General features: G+C 44.5%; 1 protein-coding gene across 1 annotated transcript in view; it reads left to right on the forward strand.

Moving 5' to 3' along the window:
* Positions 1–19,180, forward strand: part of GPR158 (G protein-coupled receptor 158) — a 144,063-nt gene extending 124,883 nt beyond the window's left edge. Inside the window, exons 8-11 of the mRNA XM_048510806.1 lie at positions 7,611–7,749; positions 10,302–10,407; positions 11,224–11,370; positions 13,976–19,180. Coding sequence (XP_048366763.1) covers positions 7,611–7,749; positions 10,302–10,407; positions 11,224–11,370; positions 13,976–15,436 — 1,853 coding nt within the window. The 3' untranslated portion in view covers positions 15,437–19,180. The remainder of the gene's footprint in view (positions 1–7,610; positions 7,750–10,301; positions 10,408–11,223; positions 11,371–13,975) is intronic.
* The last annotated feature ends 414 nt before the right edge of the window (positions 19,181–19,594 follow it).

Raw genomic sequence — 19,594 nt, forward strand, 5'->3', positions numbered from 1 at the left:
CCCTTAACACCTTGTTTAAGGTAACTGCAATGTTGTGGGGAACTAGTGGGAAGGGAGTTTATTTTTTTGCTATATTGTAAATGTTAGAATTTTATTGTTTCCAGGGTTTTTGTGTATGTAAATGGTGTAGGAGTTTTCTGGGAACCTTCATCATCTTGGAGCCCATTCACTCAAGCCTCTCAGAAGGCGTCTTCTTGCAAAAGCCAAATCCACCAAAGCAAATAAGAATAGGACTTGGCAATATCAGTAGACTGTAAATTAAGTGATTTGAAAAATGCAAACTTAACAGGACTGCAAAGTGTAAATGTTAAATGTTTTAAAAGTGTTATTTGTTAAGTAAAGTAAACTGTTTTGTTTAAATTTGGTTCTTTGCAACTCCTTCCAAGTACTGCCCCACAGAACCCACAAGCTGAGGTTACAGAAGCACATCTGGCTTGCCACTCCTCTGCCACTCAGGTGGAGGAGTGGGGAATCAAACCCTGTTCTCCAGATTAGAATCCACCTGCTCTTAACCACCAAGCCAAGCAGGTAGAGTGGCGGCCGAGGATGGCACCATGGTGCTGCCTCGAAAGAGGCAATCAAGAAGTTGGGCATCGGGTTGAAGGAGACCATCTTTTTTCCCTCCTGGGAAAACCCGTTTTTCGAAGTGACTTATGCCACTCTTTTTGGTGGTGTAAGTTTGCGCCGCAAAACGGAGATGTTCCTGGTCTGAAACAACACCAGGAATGCCTCTCCCCTGCACAGCCCTTAGTGGCACAGAAGCCGTGGCATCACCGGTGGGATCCAAAAATTTTAGTAACAGGCTCCCCCGCCAGCCCCCCTCAGCAAAGGGGGCAGAGGCATACCTAGGCAAACCTGAGCCCTGGGCAAAACCTGAGTTGGATGCCCCCCCCCCCATAGGAAGCCCCTCCACCACGACCCCCCAAAAAATGTTTTTGCATCAGGTCATTTCTAAATCATCATCACATTATAGAAAATGCCCCAACTCACAAATCTGAACACAGCAATGGTGAAACACGCAGGTTCTTTGATAGAGACTGGTGAGATAAAAGGTACGAAAGGCTGAGAATCCATGAATTGCAGTACCTGAAAGGGATTAACCCAGTTCAGGGAGTTACATTATTAGTTGCAATTGCTATATGGAACCTTCACGTTCAAAGGCAGTATGCCTCTCGGGGAGGCGAGGGCGTGGAGATGGAAAAGCGGACCCAATTAGTAACCCCCTCTCGGCACACACAAATAATTAGTAACCCACTCTTGGGAACTGGTGAGAACCTGCTGGATCCCAACTCTGCGTGGCATGGAGAAAAACTTTCAGATTTGGATGTTGTGGAGCTGTGTGGTGCCATGCAGCCAAGGTAAGTGCCTCTGCGCCAGCGTTTGGGCCACTTTGTGAGGCGTTGGTGGCAATGGTGCTGATTCAGGGTTACTTCCAGTGCAGCTTCAACGCCCCCGTTGGATTTCACGCTTAATCCCTCATTGCGTGCAGAAGTATTTCTTTTTGCAACAACAAAAAAAAAATCCCCCTCCGGCTCATCTAAAAAACAAAACTTGCACTTTTCATTTTCATCGGGATAACAATTATCTTAAACTGCTCATGTTCTAATCAGAATTGCAGCCCAACACCCAAATTTTGGTAACATCTGCAGATTTTCTATGCAAATTGCAGTGTTAGATTGGAGTTAATTATAGGAACCTGATTCTCCCGGGCCATAACTCTACATAATATATTGAAGTTGTGTAATTGGTGTTTTGGATAATAAATTGTTTTTCAAGCAGAATATGTTTGTTATTACTAATTAAATAGTTTTAATGTTAGACTTAGCTAGAAGATATATACTTTTAATCTTCCTTGCATTTAGCTTTGCTGGATTCCAGATGAATACTAATTATTTTCTACTGCAAATACATCTTCCGTCTTCAAAAACAGACTTTGGGTATTTATTTCTGTTCCATTGTATAGGTATGCAGCATCATTTTATAGCATCAAAGACTACTTGGAAATTTTTATAATGATTATAAGTCTGAGGATTCATTAAACATAGGATAAACATTGTCTCTTCAGTTACACCTTTGCAAGCCTGTTCAAGTAAATTCATTTCTTCTTCTTTTTCTTCACTTATCAATAGATGTTTGGAGAATTTACAGTAAAATAACTATATGAACTAAATTATACTATTTAAAATTTATTTAGATCCAACTAAGGAGTGGCTTAGAAAATACAGTTTCCAAAAGTGATAACAACAGAACTAATTAGAAGAACAGGGTCTTGGCTTGGTACTACTATATAATAAAGGAATGATAAAGATCTCAATGTGTAGACAAATTTTACTGGAAAAAAGACTGAGAGATATGAAAGAGGAAAGGTTTCATTTTTATTGTCAGTTTTCAGCAAATGTTGGGCAGCTGCTCAAAGCTGATAGATGTTTTATTTATTCAGTATCTACTGCAAGTCTCTTGACCTGGAGTTTGCCCTGACTGTAGGGAGACCAGGTCTGCTGCTTTGGCAGGAAACCTCCCGTCCTCTGCCAGTTCTACCTACTGCTATTCACCTTGGCAATGGTGCAGAAATGGAGGGGGGAGGTTTGGGGAGTTGAAGTTGTGCCAAAGCCATGTTCTCATTCTGGCATCATGTGGTTGCTGACACTCTAAACTTTGCCCCAAACTGTATGGTTAAACCGTGGTGTTTTGGGCCGATGCAGGAGCGTCATCCCAACACAATGATGTTACTTTCTAGTTGTGCCGGGCATGACATCATCTATCTGTCTGTCTGTCTGTCTGTCTGTCTGTCTGTCTGTCTGTCTGTCTGTCTGTCTGTTATTGATCTTACATGCCACCCTTCCCTTTACTGTCTCAGGGTGGCTTTCAGTTGTTCATAATAACTCAGCACAATAAAAACAGATTACAAATACAAATTTAACTTTAAAATCTACTCTAAATTGGTGGCAATGCACTCTCAATAATTTCACAACTAATCAGGCTAGAAAGATAGACAAAACAGAAGAATTAAAGGAAAATGGGAAAGGGGTCAGTCTCAGTGATGGAACCAATGTGGCTGCCTCAACCATATGCCTGGTGGAGCAACTCTGTCTTACCTGCCCTGAAGAATTGCTTCAAATCCCACAGGGCCCTGGTCTCACCAAAAGGGGATCAGGAACGAGTTGTAGCCACTGTCAGAGAAGAAAGAAATGATTCAGCTTTGTGTTTGGCAAAACTATTGCTCAATTGCCCTGTAGTCTCGGTTCCCCAAGTGTGAAGAAGGGGTCACAAAGGAGAAAGGGGCATCTGCTATGGGAGACGTAAACAAAGGCAGAGAAAGGATGAAAGAGCCCTAGTCTAAATAACAAGTGGTAGATTATTGAGGCAAGAGACTGCACTATTCTTCAAGCAGCAGGTGGAGGCTAAAGGTTCCTTCTCCCGTGTTCCTTCCAACATCTCCTTCTTGAATGTGATTGGATGCTGGAGTAGCACCTCTACGGGCTCATCCGAATGACTGATCTTCCCTTCAGGGGTAGAACAGCCTCCTGTCTGTCACACTCTCTGACATGCCACTTGTGGCTTTTCTGAAAGCTGTTAACCAATGTGATGCTCGCTAACTCTGGGAAATGGGCAGTTCCCTTGCCTGAAGGGGCTTGCGGTTGGCAGGGGGTTCCCTCCTTGAAACAGTTGCCACTGGAAGAACATGTAAGCTACAAGCATCCCAGGGATGGAAGTAAATGGGGCATTTTTGTTTAATGGCTCTGTAAATGTGGCTCTTGCCTGGAGAGAGTTGGGGAAAACAGAGAAGCAAATTCAGATGGTATTATGTCACCAAATGCCTTCCTTGAACAACACCACACAATGGTGTTCATATTCATAATAGAGAAACATTCATTTACTATTTTAGCACAAGCAAGATTCTTATTTTGTACATCGGTGAATGATTTCAACGTGCCAGTGCTAACCTTTGGGAGCCAATTATTCCAGAGTCTAAACTTAGATACATCCAGTACCCTGTCTCTGCTTCTATGTATCATTTTTTGACAGAAGTCATTGTATAGGAATAGCAGCCGAAATTTCACTTCTGTAAGGAATAAAGAGAGGCAGTTCTTCCATTCGCCAACAAATTGATTAAAATCTCCCTACCCCCCCCCCAACACATTAAAAGTCAGATGTGATTGCATTTGCATACTTTAACATGGGGTAGGTTAGAGTATAAAAGGTCCAATTTAATGAGGATAGATGATGCAGGAAGAATTTTAAACAGCCTGGTGTTTAATTTGTTGAAGAAAAGTCCATAGGTAGAAATATTTTTTTCTCACTGAAGCAGGAAGTTCGTTATTAGAATGCAAGAGTGGGAAGATCTCCATAGGACACAACTATATTCTCCTCGGAAGAGTACCCAACTGATATAGATAAGGGTCTGGCAGCAAAAATTACCACTTCTGTTCTCCTATAATACTTTTAATGTGTGCCACAATTCCACAGACAATGAGACATTCCAGGGGCAACATTTAACTCTCCTGAGTGGCCCCCTGTAACTGTCAATAAAATAAAACTCCTAATCCCTAATCAAGAGTAATAAAGCCCCAAGTAAAATTTTACCCCCCCCCCCCATTTGCTTTTAAAAAGTTGTTTTTATACCAGGCTTTTGTATCAATGTGGCCTTCTCTCTCCCTCTTCCGCAGCATATACCTTATGACAGGGGTCTGCGACCTGTGGCTCTCCAGATGTTCATGGACTACAATTCCATGGGCAGATGGGATTTTTATAATCCATGAACATCTGGAGAGCCGCAGGTTGCAGACCCCCACCTTATGAAGTAGGTGGGGCTGAGAGAGTTCTGGAGTTGGGACTATCCCAAGGTCACCCAGCAGGCTTCATGTGGAGGAGTGGGGAAACAAACCTGATTCTTCAGATGAGAGTCTGATGCTCTTAATCATAACCATGGTGCATTGTGGTTTTGCAGTATTTTATGCATTTATAGATGTGCAAATGGAAGATGAGTAAAGGCAAAGGAGGACTCTCACAAGGCAGCAGATACAGTACCCCATATCAGATCCCCTGAGAGAGACCCTGCAGGAAGAGACCCCAGGGTACTTTTTTTCTCTCACTGAAGCAGGAAGTTCATTATTAGAATGCAAGAGTGGGAAGATCTCCATAGGAGCAGCAGTGGCGTAGGAGGTTAAGAGCTCGTGTATCTAATCTGGAGGAACCGGGTTTGATTCCCAGCTCTGCCACCTGAGCTGTGGAGGCTTATCTGGGGAATTCAGATTAGCCTGTGCACTCCCACACATGGCAGCTGGGTGACCTTGGGCTAGTCACAGCTTCTCGGAGCTCTCTCAGCCCCACCTACCTCACAGGGTGTTTGTTGTGAGGGGGGAAGGGCAAGGAGATTGTAAGCCCCTTTGAGTCTCCTGCGGGAGAGAAAGGGGGGGGGATATAAATCCAAACTCTTCTTTTTCTTCTACTTCAGACCTACTGTGTCCCAGAGTCTAGCTCCTTTTCTTCCTGTCCCTTGCAGAATCTAAACTGTGCTTTCTTTTCAACTGCTCATCAGCTCCCTCCCTTCCACTGGGTGTAGGGTGTCACCTCCTTCAAGCCCTGATGAACATTTGACCACAGCCATCGCCTGTTGAGTAAGACCCATTAAGAATCAGCCACAAAGAACCCTTCCTGGGTTCCACTGTCCCTATAAATCCACAAGAATACATTACTTAATCAAATGCCAAGGTTTGCATTGATGGTTCTGACCACATGGCTGAGCAAAAAGGATTCAGGATGGTACAGAACTCCATCATTTTCAAACTTCATCATCGTAGCTGTCTGTTTCTGTACCATACAATAATTTTAAGCTCCTTTGTTTGGCTGTATTCAGAGGCATATGGTCTATAGGGACATGAAGTCACCCATGTCCCCAGGCGCCTGCCACCAAGCCCTGCCCCCCCCCTTCGTGCAAAAGCTGCCCTGCACGGAGGTTGGGGGGTGCTTGGAGAAGGAGTTGTCTCCAGGTGCCACCCCCCCCCCCCAATATGCCTCTGGCTGTATTTCATGATGTCAAATGTTATTTTAGTACAGCATCCTGGATTGGCTAGGGTTAGCCAACAGTTACCATGCTGTGGTTATGTGCCAGGAGGCCAGTCCTTGCGCTACATGTTTGTTTGTTTGTTGTTGCAGCACTTCAGAGGATGAGACTATATTGTTTGGGCCCACAGCTTAAGGAACTCTTTGGGGATTTCCAGATCAGATCTTTCAGGCTGAAAGAAGTGCTTAGTGCTAACAAATACTACACAGTAAGGTTGCCAACTAGTCTACCTAATTAGGGCTGTGATATTGCCAGTTCCAGCGAAACCACGCTTTTGAAATCAACAAATCTATAATGAAAGACAGCTACAAAAGAAATCCTTTTTTAAAAATTGGGTGACTGGTGACACCCACCTTGGAAATTGATGCCACGGAACATGCTGAGTTCCTATCAGAATAAACTCATTAGGCTACAGTTCTATGTATACTTGATGGAAAGTTAGTCCAAACTGAACTTCTGAGTAAATCTGTTGAAAGGCTAGTTGTTGATTTTTACTGTGCCACAGTGTTGCTTATATGCACACACAAATATGCACCTCATTTCCCTTTTATTTTAGTATAGACAGTAAATAAAATTAGTTCGTACAGATGGAAGCATCTGTCGCTGTTGTTGGACAGCATCTTGATGCTGTTAGAGTGAGACAATAATATCCTGCCTTTTGTGATTAAAGGTAGCAACGGCAACAAATTCAGACTTTTCATTTTACTTTCTTGTATTAACTCCTTAGCTAAGATTTTTTTACAGCAATCGTGTTGAAGCCATAAACCTTCAAACTTCATGAGGTTCTGGGGTTTTGATACACTTGATACCTATCTGTATTAAAGGGGCCTGACCTATAAATGAAAGTATTATTGTTTTACAGCCTATATATGCAAAGAAGCATTGTGTTTTAGAGACCTACCTTTGGATATCAAATTGCAGTAGGGTTGCCAGGTATGGCTTGGGAAATTCCTGGAGAGAGTAGCATTGGGGAAGGGAGGGGAGCTGAACAGAGATTTGCCACCAGAAAGACCACCATCCAAGGATGCCATTCTGTTAGTCTGGACAGCAGTTGTAATTCCAGGAAAATTCCAGTCTCCAACCACTGTACATCTCCCCCCCCCCCCCCCACTTGAAAGTAGTGGTATTTGAACTCCAAGTGAAGAATTATGTCTTTACATCTTGGTGCATGTCTGGGGCATGAAATACCAATTGCATTTGAACTGAAATTGTACCCTGAACATGATTTCATTTTAATAATTTTTTAATTTTCAAGGATGATGTTGTGTAACACTTTTAACTTTTTCCTTCCATGAAAATGGGTACAAGGATGGGAAAGTTGTTGATATTTTAATTCTTTATGCCAAATAAAGTCTAAAGAAAAAAAAAGAAAGGATATTTTAATTCAGTGATGGCAAACCTGTGGCTCATGTGTCAAAGATGACACATCATGACATATATGCATAGCACCACACATTGATTGGACTGTATTTGCCTACATAATTTCACCTTTTCTAACCATAAACACTAATTTCCTATTTTTGTTTTTGTGTGTGTTTTTTTGCAGCTGAGTTTTTATTCCTCCTGTGGGGTGTTTATCTCTGCTATGCAGTGCGGACAGTGCCCTCCGCATTCCACGAGCCTCGGTATCTGGCTGTTGCTGTGCACAACGAACTCATTATCTCGGCTGTGTTTCATACACTTAGGCAAGTGACCTGTTGTGGCTTCTCAGACTTAGCTGGCAAAATTCCTGGGCAGTTTTTGTTCCTATATCTCTGGTGCTCAGCAACATGTTTTTAATTTGCACATGACATTTCTTCCACTGTTCTATTTACTTGGGAGGAATTGCAAATTTCATATCTATTTCCTTAAACCAGTCTGTATGAAATACTTGTCTATTTTTTAAAAGTTTATCCAGGGTTGCCAGGGGGTTATACAGGAGGTTATCCCAATTTTAGATTTCTGTCAATATGTTGTAGAGTGCAAATAGAGAGACAGAGGCAGTTGCTTGCTGAAAATTTACTAACTATAAAAGAAGGGAAGGGTAAACTTGGATGCAAAAATATGAAGATACCTTTCTAACTAGCTAGCTCCATTAGCTAACTTCTGCTTGGCTATCACATGGGTAATGATCTACTAGAGAGCATGTGCAGAGAGTGAACAAAGGATATATACCTATTGCCTATGTGGGGACCCACATGCAGAGGTGGGGTCCAACCAGTTCTCACCACTTCTCTAGAAGTGGTTACTAATTTTTTCTGAGTGCCGAGAAGGGGTTACTAAATCAACCTCCCTGCCCAACAGGGACTGGAGGTGTGTGTGTGCGGTGGCACCACTATTTGAATCCAACCACCATCGGAACCTGTTATTAAAATTTTTGGATCCCACCACTGCCCGCATGCATCTCATGCTGGGTCTTATTGACCATTAGGGGTCAATTACCTGGTCACTGACTTCTGACCTCACTAACTAATTAGCATGTACAACATTAACTCCTTCATTACTAGATTGTGTGACTGGCACTTGCCAAATCCCATCAGTATAGATAGGTTAGACCATGGCCAATTGGCCATGCTGACAAAGGCTGATGGGAATTGTAGTTCCTGAACATCTGGAGAGCCGCAGGTTCCCTACCCCTGGGTTAGACTATGACTGGCCAAAGTTTACTCAGCGTAGTTCATTTAATTGCATTTTGTTTGGTTTATTTGTGTTAAAAATTTACATCCTGCATTCTAATGTATTTGTAGCAGCTTACAAAAATAAAAATCACAAACATTGGCAAAGCAATTCAAAAGAATAAAACCAATTTCAGTGAATTATTCACAAGGTTCTGCAAACAACCCTCTGGAAAAGTAAGAGATCAAGCCCCAAGAAGAATCAATACAGGTTCCTCATAGTCATAAGCGCTCAAGAATAGTTTTCAGTTTCAGTTTATTAATACAGTCATAGACCAGCATAATAAATAACTGATCTTAGCCGATAAGCCTACTATCAGGTGCAACAGTCCAAACAACAGAATAAGTCAGGTTTCAGAGGCCTGTTGAAGAAGATTGCTTAGAGCCATGGATCTTGTAAAATTTAAACATACTTCTTCAAAAGAAGAAACCTCTAGCACAGGGGTAGGGAACCTGCGGCTCTCCAGATGTTCAGGAACTACAATTCCCATCAGCCCCTACCAGCATGGCCAATTGGCCATGCTGGTAGGGGCTGATGGGAATTGTAGTTCCTGAACATCTGGAGAGCCGCAGGTTCCCTACCCCTTCTCTAGCACAATGATTCTCAACCAGGGTTCTGTGGTACCCTGGGGTGCCGTGAGCAGGTCCCAGGGGTACTGCAACAATGCTACTGGCCCCCATTCCCTTTGCGGTGTCTCCCAACGGTCCAACCAACCGCGGCCCTAAGGGCGCCTGGAAGCCAGTGGCGGCACCGTGGCCCCCTATGCCTAGATATGCCTCTGGGGGGGGGCAAGCAGGGGCACTGGGAAGGGAAGTGGGGGGTGGGAGCAGGGGCACTGGGAGGGGAAAGTGGGGGGTGGCAATCAGAGGCAGCGGAAGGGGAAGTGGGGGGTGGCAGGGGCTTACCACCCATGGGGCACTGTGAGATATGAAGAGCAAGGTCAAGGGTATCATGACATCAAAAAGATTGGGAAACACTGCTCTAGCAGATGGTGATGTTCAAATCTGAACTGGGAAGTGGACCCACCCATGGAGTGGTGATCCTTCAACTATGTGGGTAATGAAAACTAGAGGGAGCAGGGATGGAGAGATCCACATTGTAATATAGGCAAGTTGTACTAACTAGAAACTATGGAGGCAAATAGAAAAATTTAGCATGAAGCTGCCATTTTCATGGTAACTTTGTGTACTATTTATCTATCTAGGTATGTTTTTATCTTCATCCAAGGATCTCAGAAACATATTCAAGGCTCATTCTAATACCTGGTCCAAACTGTGTATTTGCTGATACATACATAAAAATTCTCCTACCAAGCAAGTTTATGTCCCCATTGTTGGCAGAAACTTTGCAAGTACAATGAGGTGCATCTTAGCACTCCCACATACCCACAATTTACCTGCGGGTGTGTAAATATATGCGTTGAGGGCATGACACAATGGGGAAAGGAATGTAAGACCAACATTTTTATCTTTGGGTTTTTGTTCTGTAAGTGTTGTCAGGAATATTAAGCATTTGACATGTAACGTGGGGGAGGAAAGTGGAGGAAGGTGTGTTTTGCCAACCCTGTGAATTCTATTTTCAGGTTTTGTCTTGCCTCAAAACTTCAGCCTGATTGGACACTGATGCTGTTCTTTGCGCACACACATTTGACTGTGACAGTGACTGTTGGATTACTTCTGATCCCAAAGGTATTCTTCCTTTCAGCCTTTCTCTTGTCAAACCTCAGGGGCAAACTTCATGTCGTGCGGAGGATCTGTGATTGGTCCTCTCAACATTTCTTATTTGTACTTAGCACAGCCGCCCTGGGGTGCAGTATAAAGTGGAGCAGAGCGGCAGTGCTGGGGAAGACATGTTCAACACTTCTCCCTATGTCATCCCAACTGCGGTGAGCCCCACAGGGGAGTGAAGTTGATGTCAGAAGGGGAATATGGAACAGGGAATGTTATTGGTGGAAAGCATTAAACGGCTTCAAACTCAAAGTGAAATGAAATAAATATAAACACTTTAGGGCAGTGGTGGCGAACCTTTGGCACTCCAGATGTTCAGGAACTACAATTCCCATCAGCCCCTGCTAGCATGGCCAATTGGCCATGTTGGAAGGGGCTGGTGGGAATTGTAGTCCATAACATCTGGAGTGCCAAAGGTTCGCCACCACGGCTTTAGGGCATAGGTGTCAAACTCGCGGCCCTCCAGATGTTATAGACTACAGTTCCCATCATCCCCTGCCAGCATCATGCTGTAGTCCATAACATCTGGAGGGCCACGAGTTTGACACCTGTGCTTTAGGGAATCCAGTCACGAGTCTCCCATAATTTGCAGGCTGCCCCTCAGATACATCAGTGTAATTATGCAGAAGTTTTTCTTTTTAAGTGAAGAACCCAAGAAAGAAATCCATGTATATTTTTGTTTGTAGAATTGCAAAGGGTTTTTTCCCAATTTATACAAATTGTATCCCAATATTGGTTCATTGTTCGAATTTGACCGTTGCATTCGCTTTCTTGCAGTTTTCCCATTCAAGCAATAATCCACGAGATGATATCGCTACTGAGGCTTATGAAGATGAGCTTGACTTGGGAAGATCTGGATCCTATTTGAACAGCAGTATCAATTCAGCTTGGAGTGAGCATAGCTTGGACCCAGAAGATATCAGGGTAGATGCAAGAATTTTCATTTTATTGTTGTTTTAACGCTTCGTGGAATATTTTCATTAAAAAAAACACTCTCAACATTTTAATGGCAGCTTTCTTTATTCTAATAAAAAACAATGACATGGAGAAACAAATCAGTGTAATGAAAGTAGAAAGAGTTTTGGGTATTTATTTCAAGGAGTTCCAGCAGGCTACCAGCCATGGAACAAAATATATAGAAGGACCACTTAATGCCTTGGCCTGATAGATTCTTCCAATCACTTTTGACTCTGTTGTTGGGGGTTGTGATGATGGCCACTAGTTAGTTGGCTTTTAAACAGGGATGGGACAAGTTCGTGGACGTCAGGTCCACTGTCCATCCAGCAGCTGTTAGCCACAATAACAGAATGGAAACTCCATGTTCAAAAGCACCACCTGGGAGCAACAACAAGGGAAGGGTTTGGTTTTCATAGTCAACATGTTGGGGTGCCTGGTTGGCCATCATTTGAAACAGGATGCTGGACTAGACGGACCATTGGTCTGACCCAGCATGCTAGCTGCTGCCCTGTTCTTAAGTATAACTTGAGGTTGATGTTTCAGGGTTTGTTTTGACTGTATTGACTGTAAACTGTATAAAATCTTATTCATTTTGCATTTTGAAATAGCACCCATGGTTTACCGTGATGCTCTAATATGCTAGAATTTATTGCATGTTTGCATTCAACCCCCTAGGAATGCATGTGCGGGTGGTGATGGGGAGATGTCACATTTCTGTTTTCTGTGTTAACTCCTGTGGTTCATCTGTTTGAGGGACAGAGTTGGGGGAAAGCACTGGATTCCATCTCCTCCCTGCCTCTCCACTTAATGATGTTTAGCGCAGTCTAACTGGACATAGCCTGCATACCTGGCTCATAGAGCAGGCTTTCAGCCTAGGGGAATGGGCCTGCAGCCCCTTCTCTTTTTCCTGGGTTTTCATTCTGCTGGATAAAAGGCTTGAAGTTGGTTGTAACCGGCTCTCATTTTGCTTAGTGGTTGGACTGGAATCTGGGAGAGCCCGGTTCAAATCCCTGCTTGTTTTGAAACTCAGCCTAATATAATGTAGGGTTGCTGTGAATGTAAAACAGAAGCAGTAGGGTTGCCAAAATCCAGGCAGAGCCTGGAGTTCTCCTGGCATCACAGCTGATCTCTGCACTACAGAGATCTGTTCATCCAGATAAATGGCAGCTTTGACAGTCAGGCTGTTTGCAGAGGCGTAGCAAGTGGGGAAAGCATCTGGTGCACCGGTACATCCTCCATCCCCGTCCCACCTCGAAATGTCCCCGTCATGCCCCCGTCATGCCCCCAGAACACCCTTTCCACCCCCCCACAGGGGCGTGTACCCAGTGTGCCATGCACCCCCCACCCCCTTGGAGCTATGCCTCTGTTTGGCATCATACCCTGCTCAGCTCTCTTCCCTCTCCTAACTCTCTGCTCCCCAAAGAATATCCCATGCCTGACTTGACAACACTAAGAGAAGGGGACAGAAATTGGAGGAGGTGTGCATAAAAAATGTTAGTACACCAATGCATTAAATTCTGCGACCTGGAATTCTACAGCAATTTCAAGGTATCCTTTCCTAATCTGCCTCCCAGGCTGTTAATTTGTTTTATTGAATGTAAATCAGGGACGGTTGTGTTCTGCCTTTTCCTCCAAGGAGCTCTGAGTGGTATTGTAGCGTTACAAGCCCCCTTTTAAGTAGAGTCAGCAAGAGAGGGGGAGTTCTATGATTCTTTCTCTCTGATTATTTTTTTAATGGAAAGCTGTTGTGGGAGGCTGAAATTAGACAGGGAGTCTGAAAGGGGGAGGAGCGGCTCACCACTCTGCTTTCTTGATATTTGTCTTTTCCAAATGCAGGGTTGGGGTTTGTCCTTCGTGGGAAGGAAAGTAGCTGGGTGGAAGGTGCTTTTGAGCAGGCAAATGGCAGGAAGAGGAAGGGTAAACATGTACATGCAGCTAGTCAGATTTCTCCTAATTCCAGGTTCTCATAGCTGGTTTTTAAAAAAAAGACAGAAAGAACAACAGAAAGGCTGGTAAAATGTTGGTCCAGAGCTATAAGTACTAATGGACCCAAATGTCCAAAAATGGTACTTGGTGACTACTCTTCACTGCTGTGAATTTGATTATTGCATGCTTGCATGATTGATTGCATGACTGATATTTAACTAAGTCGTCTGCCGTCCTTGGCTTCAGAGAGCTGCTTTTATAAGCACTGAGGGGTGGCATGTAAGGGAGGGGAGGGAGGGGGGCTGGCATCAGGACATGGCCCACCCACCCTAGCGGAGGGAGGGGAGGGAGAGGGAGGGGTGGCATGCAAGGGAGGGGAGGGAGGGGAAATTGTAGTGAAGGTGTCGTGAGTGCTGGCAGCGACTGATGGGAATTGTAGTCCATGAACATCTGGAGAGCCACAGGTTGCAGACCCCTGGTCCAGAGGGATTTTGGCATGCAAAAGCTGTTCACAGAGATATATACAGCTGAGCATGGATTTGCATTTGAGTTTCCATACCCAAACCCAAGCACTTAGTTATTGCAGCTCACCATCTCTCATCTAATATATGCAATCTGTGCTAGTTTTTCTGTTTGCTTTTTGCAGGATGAATTGAAGAAGTTGTATGCCCAGCTGGAAATTTACAAGAGGAAAAAAATGATTACCAACAATCCACATCTCCAGAAAAAGCGATGCTCAAAAAAGAGCTTAGGCCGTTCAATCATGCGTAGAATTACTGAAATTCCTGAAACTATGAGCAGACAGTGCTCACGGGAGGAAAGGGATCTTGTGGATCACGGGGTTACAAAAAACGCTGCTCTGCCAAGAAAGAATCTGCCAGATTCCACAGGACACATCAAACCAAAGGAGGACTCTTTGAGAAACAGAGTCTTCTCGCTTAAAAAGTCTCACAGCACTTATGACCACGTTCGCGATCCCACAGAGGAATCTAACAGCTTAACTACAGAAAGCGTGGAAGTCATAACCGCTACAGAGAATTCTTCAATGGACTCCCTCCCTGGGGAAAAAATGGCCCCAAAAGCTCCAGAAAAAGTGGAAGCCGTGTCCACTGAAAACGTCCCTCTGGTGTGCAAATCAGTGAGCGCCCACAACTTAAGTGCAGATAAGAAACCGCTCCACCCAAGAACGTCTGTGCTACAGAAGTCTCTTAGCGTAATTGCCAGCGCCAAGGGGAAAACACTGGGGTTAACGGGGAAAATGCAAAATGAAGAAAGTGGCAAATCCCACAAGTCTCAATCAAAAGGCAAGGAGGCGAGCAAAAAGCACTCGAGCGCTGATAAAAGCGAGCATAAAGATTCACACCGGAAAAATTCCTCCCACGCTGAGGAGTCAAAGAAGCCTCATAAATCTGGAATAATGAAACAGCAGAGGGCCAGTCAGGTGCTTGAAAATTCTGATGTGGGTGCAGGTAAAACGATATCCAAGGATGGCATTGATATAGGAGAAGTTTGTCCTTGGGAAGTGTATGACCATTGCCCAGGCACTGGCCCTTCTGAGTCGAAAGTCCAAAAGCATGTTTCCATTGCTTCCTCTGATTTAGAGAAACCTCATCCTTCCCAGTCAAAGGGCAAAACTCACCAGAAGGCTGTGGAAGGTCATCAGGTTTCCAATCAAAAGAGCACAGAGAGGTACGAAGTCTGCCCTTGGGAGAGCCAAGAAGAACCTGGGGCAGAAGATGAGAAAAAACATTTGAGTGCCAAGGGAGCTCCTGGGGTCAAGGGTCAGACTGGCAATTTGCATTCCGCAGCCAAGGTTTGTGCTGGAGAGCTCAAAGAACTGTCCTCCAAAGCCACGGCCCAAACCACAGAAAAAGATCATACCAATAAACTGAGAGATCAAGCCAAAAACACCTCCTCTGCAGGGAAAGTACTTCCCTCCGATTCCAGTAGGTCGGCAACTAGTAACTCACAGCAACCTTTACCATCTCACGTGGACATCTGCCCTTGGGAGTATGAGACGCCGGAATGTCCGAAAGCGGAAAGAAGTATAGCTTTATCGAACACAACCAGTTTAAGTTCAAATAAAACAGCACCACTGGGGAAATAAGAGTGCTTAGGGAGAAACGAGGGCAGAAAGGTCAGGAAGAGGAGAAAGCCAGAAGGTTCTACAAACTCCCAAGGAGTATCACTTAAACAAGGCGATGAGCCCATGAGTACACAGGAACTAGTATAGGGTCTCTTCTGTGTTTGTTTCTTTGTTGAGTGCCAACAGTGTTATTGGTGGGCTCCAGGACATGTGGCGCCATGGCCCCTTCTTTGTCCACAAACAGTTTACATTCCAAATGAATGAAAACGTGCTTTAGAAATAATTTATTTCTTTTGTGGTAAGATGAGTGGGGTTGGTAGATGGGACGCATCAAGAGGACATAAAATCAAATGAAATTATTCCTAAAGGCCCTACATTGGCTCAACATGGGTATGAATTTGTTGTATGTTATAAAATCTAATGGAGTCGTTCTAATAGGTCTCAGTCGGGAGAACGATGCCGTTGGGGACTGAAAGGAAATGGATGTCTCTGAACAGGATGAGATGAACTGACTGTTGCTAAGCAAGACGTTAGAAGACCACTTGACTCATTCCCTCCTATCTACCCTCGATGACCCTGCTCACTTAAACCCTCTCCAGATATAGTTTTCATTTCCCCCTCCATTTTTCCTTCTAATGCGTGTGCACTTCGTTCAGTCTCAGCTGAACGCATTCCAGTTTGTTTTAATGTTTGCAAAATAACTTTGATATTGACACCACGCATTTATGCAATCGGCAGATAGTCTAATGTTGCATTTTTCAGTACCTGCTATAGGCCTTTGTTTATTTCAGGTTCTGACCCCCTCCACTGCCCCCCGCCCCCCCCCCCCCGATTTCATAAGAAAATAATTTTTTTTGCAATGGTTTATGTTGTGGGCTTTTTCTTGTGCTCTGTTGTTTCCAGTTACGAGCTGATGCAGTATGATTCAGGGTTTTTATACGAGGTGAGTTTCACATTTGCACTTGTCCATTTGTGGTCATAGACTTCTTTACTAGCAGGAACCAAGTCACCTTATATAGTGGGACGCTGTTATAATAATGTTTATCATTTCTGTACTGCTTGAAAACGAGGAGCTGTTCGGAAATGTACCTTCTTTTTGCTAGGAAAGGGAAAGGGCAAATATTATTTCTCCTTCCAGAAATATTGTTTTAATTATTACTTATCTTTCTCTTGCTCAGTATTTAATATTGAGCCTGTTTTAAGGCAAAGGAAATGTGGAAGGCTAGAAAAGGTATTGTGCTGATTTTGGCTGTCTCTTATGGAATGCTCTCAGGATTCATTTTCAAAAGAGAGATTATACTTGACAGGCCTTTTTCATCATGTTGTTAAATTTCAAAGGCTATAAAGTTGAGGGGATCTTAAGAATCCTTCCTGTTCTTACCTGCACCAGTTCAGATGAGGAGAACAAACACAGCGGAAAACTGAACAAGGAGAATTCCTATATTTTTGATCGCTTTATTGGCATATTTGTAGAATGTGCACGGTTACCCAGAAGTAAGCCTTGCTGAGTTCCATGGGGCTTATTTCCTAAGAAAGTGCACATAGGATTGCAGCCTTCATCTGCAAACTGTGTTTGTAATCTTTATTACTGATCATTTTACAGCACTTTTAACGTTGAGAAAAGCATTATAGTCAATCATGGCTCCCTCTCACCTCCCCTCATTGTGAGGTTGCCAGACGCTGGCCCAGACACTCTGATGGAGCACGGCCATGTCATTGAAGCAGACTTCTGGAAATGGGCTTCCTTCCACCCTCCAGACCTTCAGTAGTCTCACTGCCCTTCTCATGTTGAAAACAGAGGTCCTGTTTTGTCTTATACCGTGTAGGATGAGTGAGTGGTTGGTGCCCAGGGTCACAGACTATGGTGACAGTTTCTAAAATCTAGCTCTGTCTCCTTGTCTCCTCTTCGAAGTGAGCCCAAGTGGACATCATCCCCACCATGCATTGCGAATGACAGCCACTACGTCACATAGAGCAAAGCAGGATTTGGGCTCCCAGCTGTGGCTTGGGAAAATCCTGGAGATTTGGAGGCAGTGCTGGGGAAGGGCAGGAGTTCAGGGAGGACAGAAACATCACCGGTTGAACTTCTACCCACTGAAAACAGAAAGCATCTTGGGAAGAAAAAGGCCAGCCATCCCTCTCTAGCTGGGAGGAATCAGATATTGTGATGCATTAGCTAGAAATAAGTAAAAGGATTGAGGTCACCTTTTGCATATCTGCGTCTGATACCACTCTTGCAGGAACTAGTTTTCCTAGAATGTTGGCAGGGATTCTGTAGCTTTGTGGAGGTTCTCCCCTGAGCCGGAGGACATCTTGTGGGTGCTTCCCACGCTGTGCTGAGGTAGGCAGGATGATCTAAAGCAGTGGTTCTTAACCTTCCTAATGCCGCGACCCTTTAATACAGTTCCTCATGTTGTGGTGACCCCCAACCCTAACATTTATCCATTTTACAGATGGAGAACACTGATGCAGAGAGTCTTAGGCGACCTCTGTGAAAGGGTCATTCGACCCCCAGGTTGAGAACCACTGATCTAAAGGGTTAAATCAACAGCTCTGAATCCTAGGAAGGGGGGGAAATGCATTGAAGTTTGTATGTTTTTTAAAGTCCAGAGTTAGGTAAGATCCTCACTTCAGGTTCCAATTTAAATGCCACCGGATACGGGACAGAAGCATGATGCAAAATGAGCAAACCACTCTCTGTAGTTCCCTGCCTTTTTTCTTTGTACTGGTGGCCCCTCATAGGAACTTGTTCCACTGGGAACTAGAGGTGTTGGGTTGTTACAGCATGTGATCACTGTCTTTTTTCCAGGGTCACAGACCTCTATGGTGACAGCCAGTGGCGAGATTCAAATAATTTAACAACCGGTTCTGGGGATGGGATTCAAATAATAACTGGTTGTTTACAAGCACCATTTTAACAACCAGTTGTGCCGAAGTGGTGCGAACCGGCTGAATCCCACCACTGGTGCCTGCCCATGCCTTTTCCAGAGAACTCCCAGCCCAACTTGGAAAATGGTAACCATAAACATAGCACAGGGCAGCATCATTATCAAGTTAGATGTTCCTGGTTGTTAAGAGGAAGAGGGGAAAAGAGAGACGGAGGGGCAGCTTGATGTCTTCAGTAGTGCTGACTTGGGTCGTTAAAGCATCGACCCCAGTTTCTGGGCCCAGTGTTGATGGTCCTGCTCACAACATACAAAAGCACTGGCCTTCTGTCCTCCCCTGCTCCCTGATCTAAATAAGGTGTCCATTGGGTAGCTTTAGAGATCAGTCTGAAAGCGCATGATGCAGTTCTTTGCGGAAGCTGAGCAGGTTTGGTCTGTAAAGCTACCTGATTGGGAAACTGCACTGGGTTGGGAACTCCCTGGAGATTTGGGGGGTGGAACCTGAGGAGAGAGAGGTTTGGGGAGGGGAGGGACTTCCATGAGGCATAACCATCTTTCAAAACGCCCGTTTTGCCTCAATTGCCTAGAGATCAGTTGTAATAGTGGAAGGCCTCCACTTGGAGGCTAGAAACTCTAAGGAAGATATAAATGTACCGTATATACTCGCGTATAAGCCGACCCGCATATAAGCCGAGGCATCCAATTCTACCTCAAAAAACTGGGAAATTTTATTGACTCGCGTATAAGCCGAGGGTGGGAAAGATCCATCAGGAGGCAGGGTGCTGAGCCGGCAAAGGAGCCACAGATGGTGGAAAGGAGTACCCCAGAAACCTTTGGGAGGCTTTTTAAGGAGGGGTGAGGCGGCGTGCACGGGTCTGGGGAGAGGGAAAGTGGCTGAAAGCAGGAGAAAGGGAAGCCGAGAATGCCTCCTCCCCCTCACTAACTCACGCTTTCTTTCTTGCAGGCTCTAAGTTTAAAGTGTTGTTTCAGGGAAGCTGCCGGCTTTCTAAGCTCTAAGTCTGCAGGGAAGCTGCCTCCCGAGGCAGCCTGTCTATGGTTTTCTTAAGAAAACCATAGACAGGCTGCCTCTCCAGGCAGCTTCCTGGCAGCTTCCCTGAAACAATGCCTTAAACTTTGAGCCTGCAAGAAAGAAAGCATGAGTTAGTAAGGGGGACGAGGCTTCGCCACTCATAGGTAAGCACTGTGGCTCTGCATGCGGGGGGGAGGGGGTGACCCACGTATAAGCCGAGAGGGGCATTTTTCAGCCTAAAAAAAGGCTGAAAAATTCGGCTTA

This window comes from Sphaerodactylus townsendi, linkage group LG11, assembly GCF_021028975.2.
Source record: "Sphaerodactylus townsendi isolate TG3544 linkage group LG11, MPM_Stown_v2.3, whole genome shotgun sequence".
Lineage (NCBI taxonomy): Eukaryota > Metazoa > Chordata > Lepidosauria > Squamata > Sphaerodactylidae > Sphaerodactylus > Sphaerodactylus townsendi.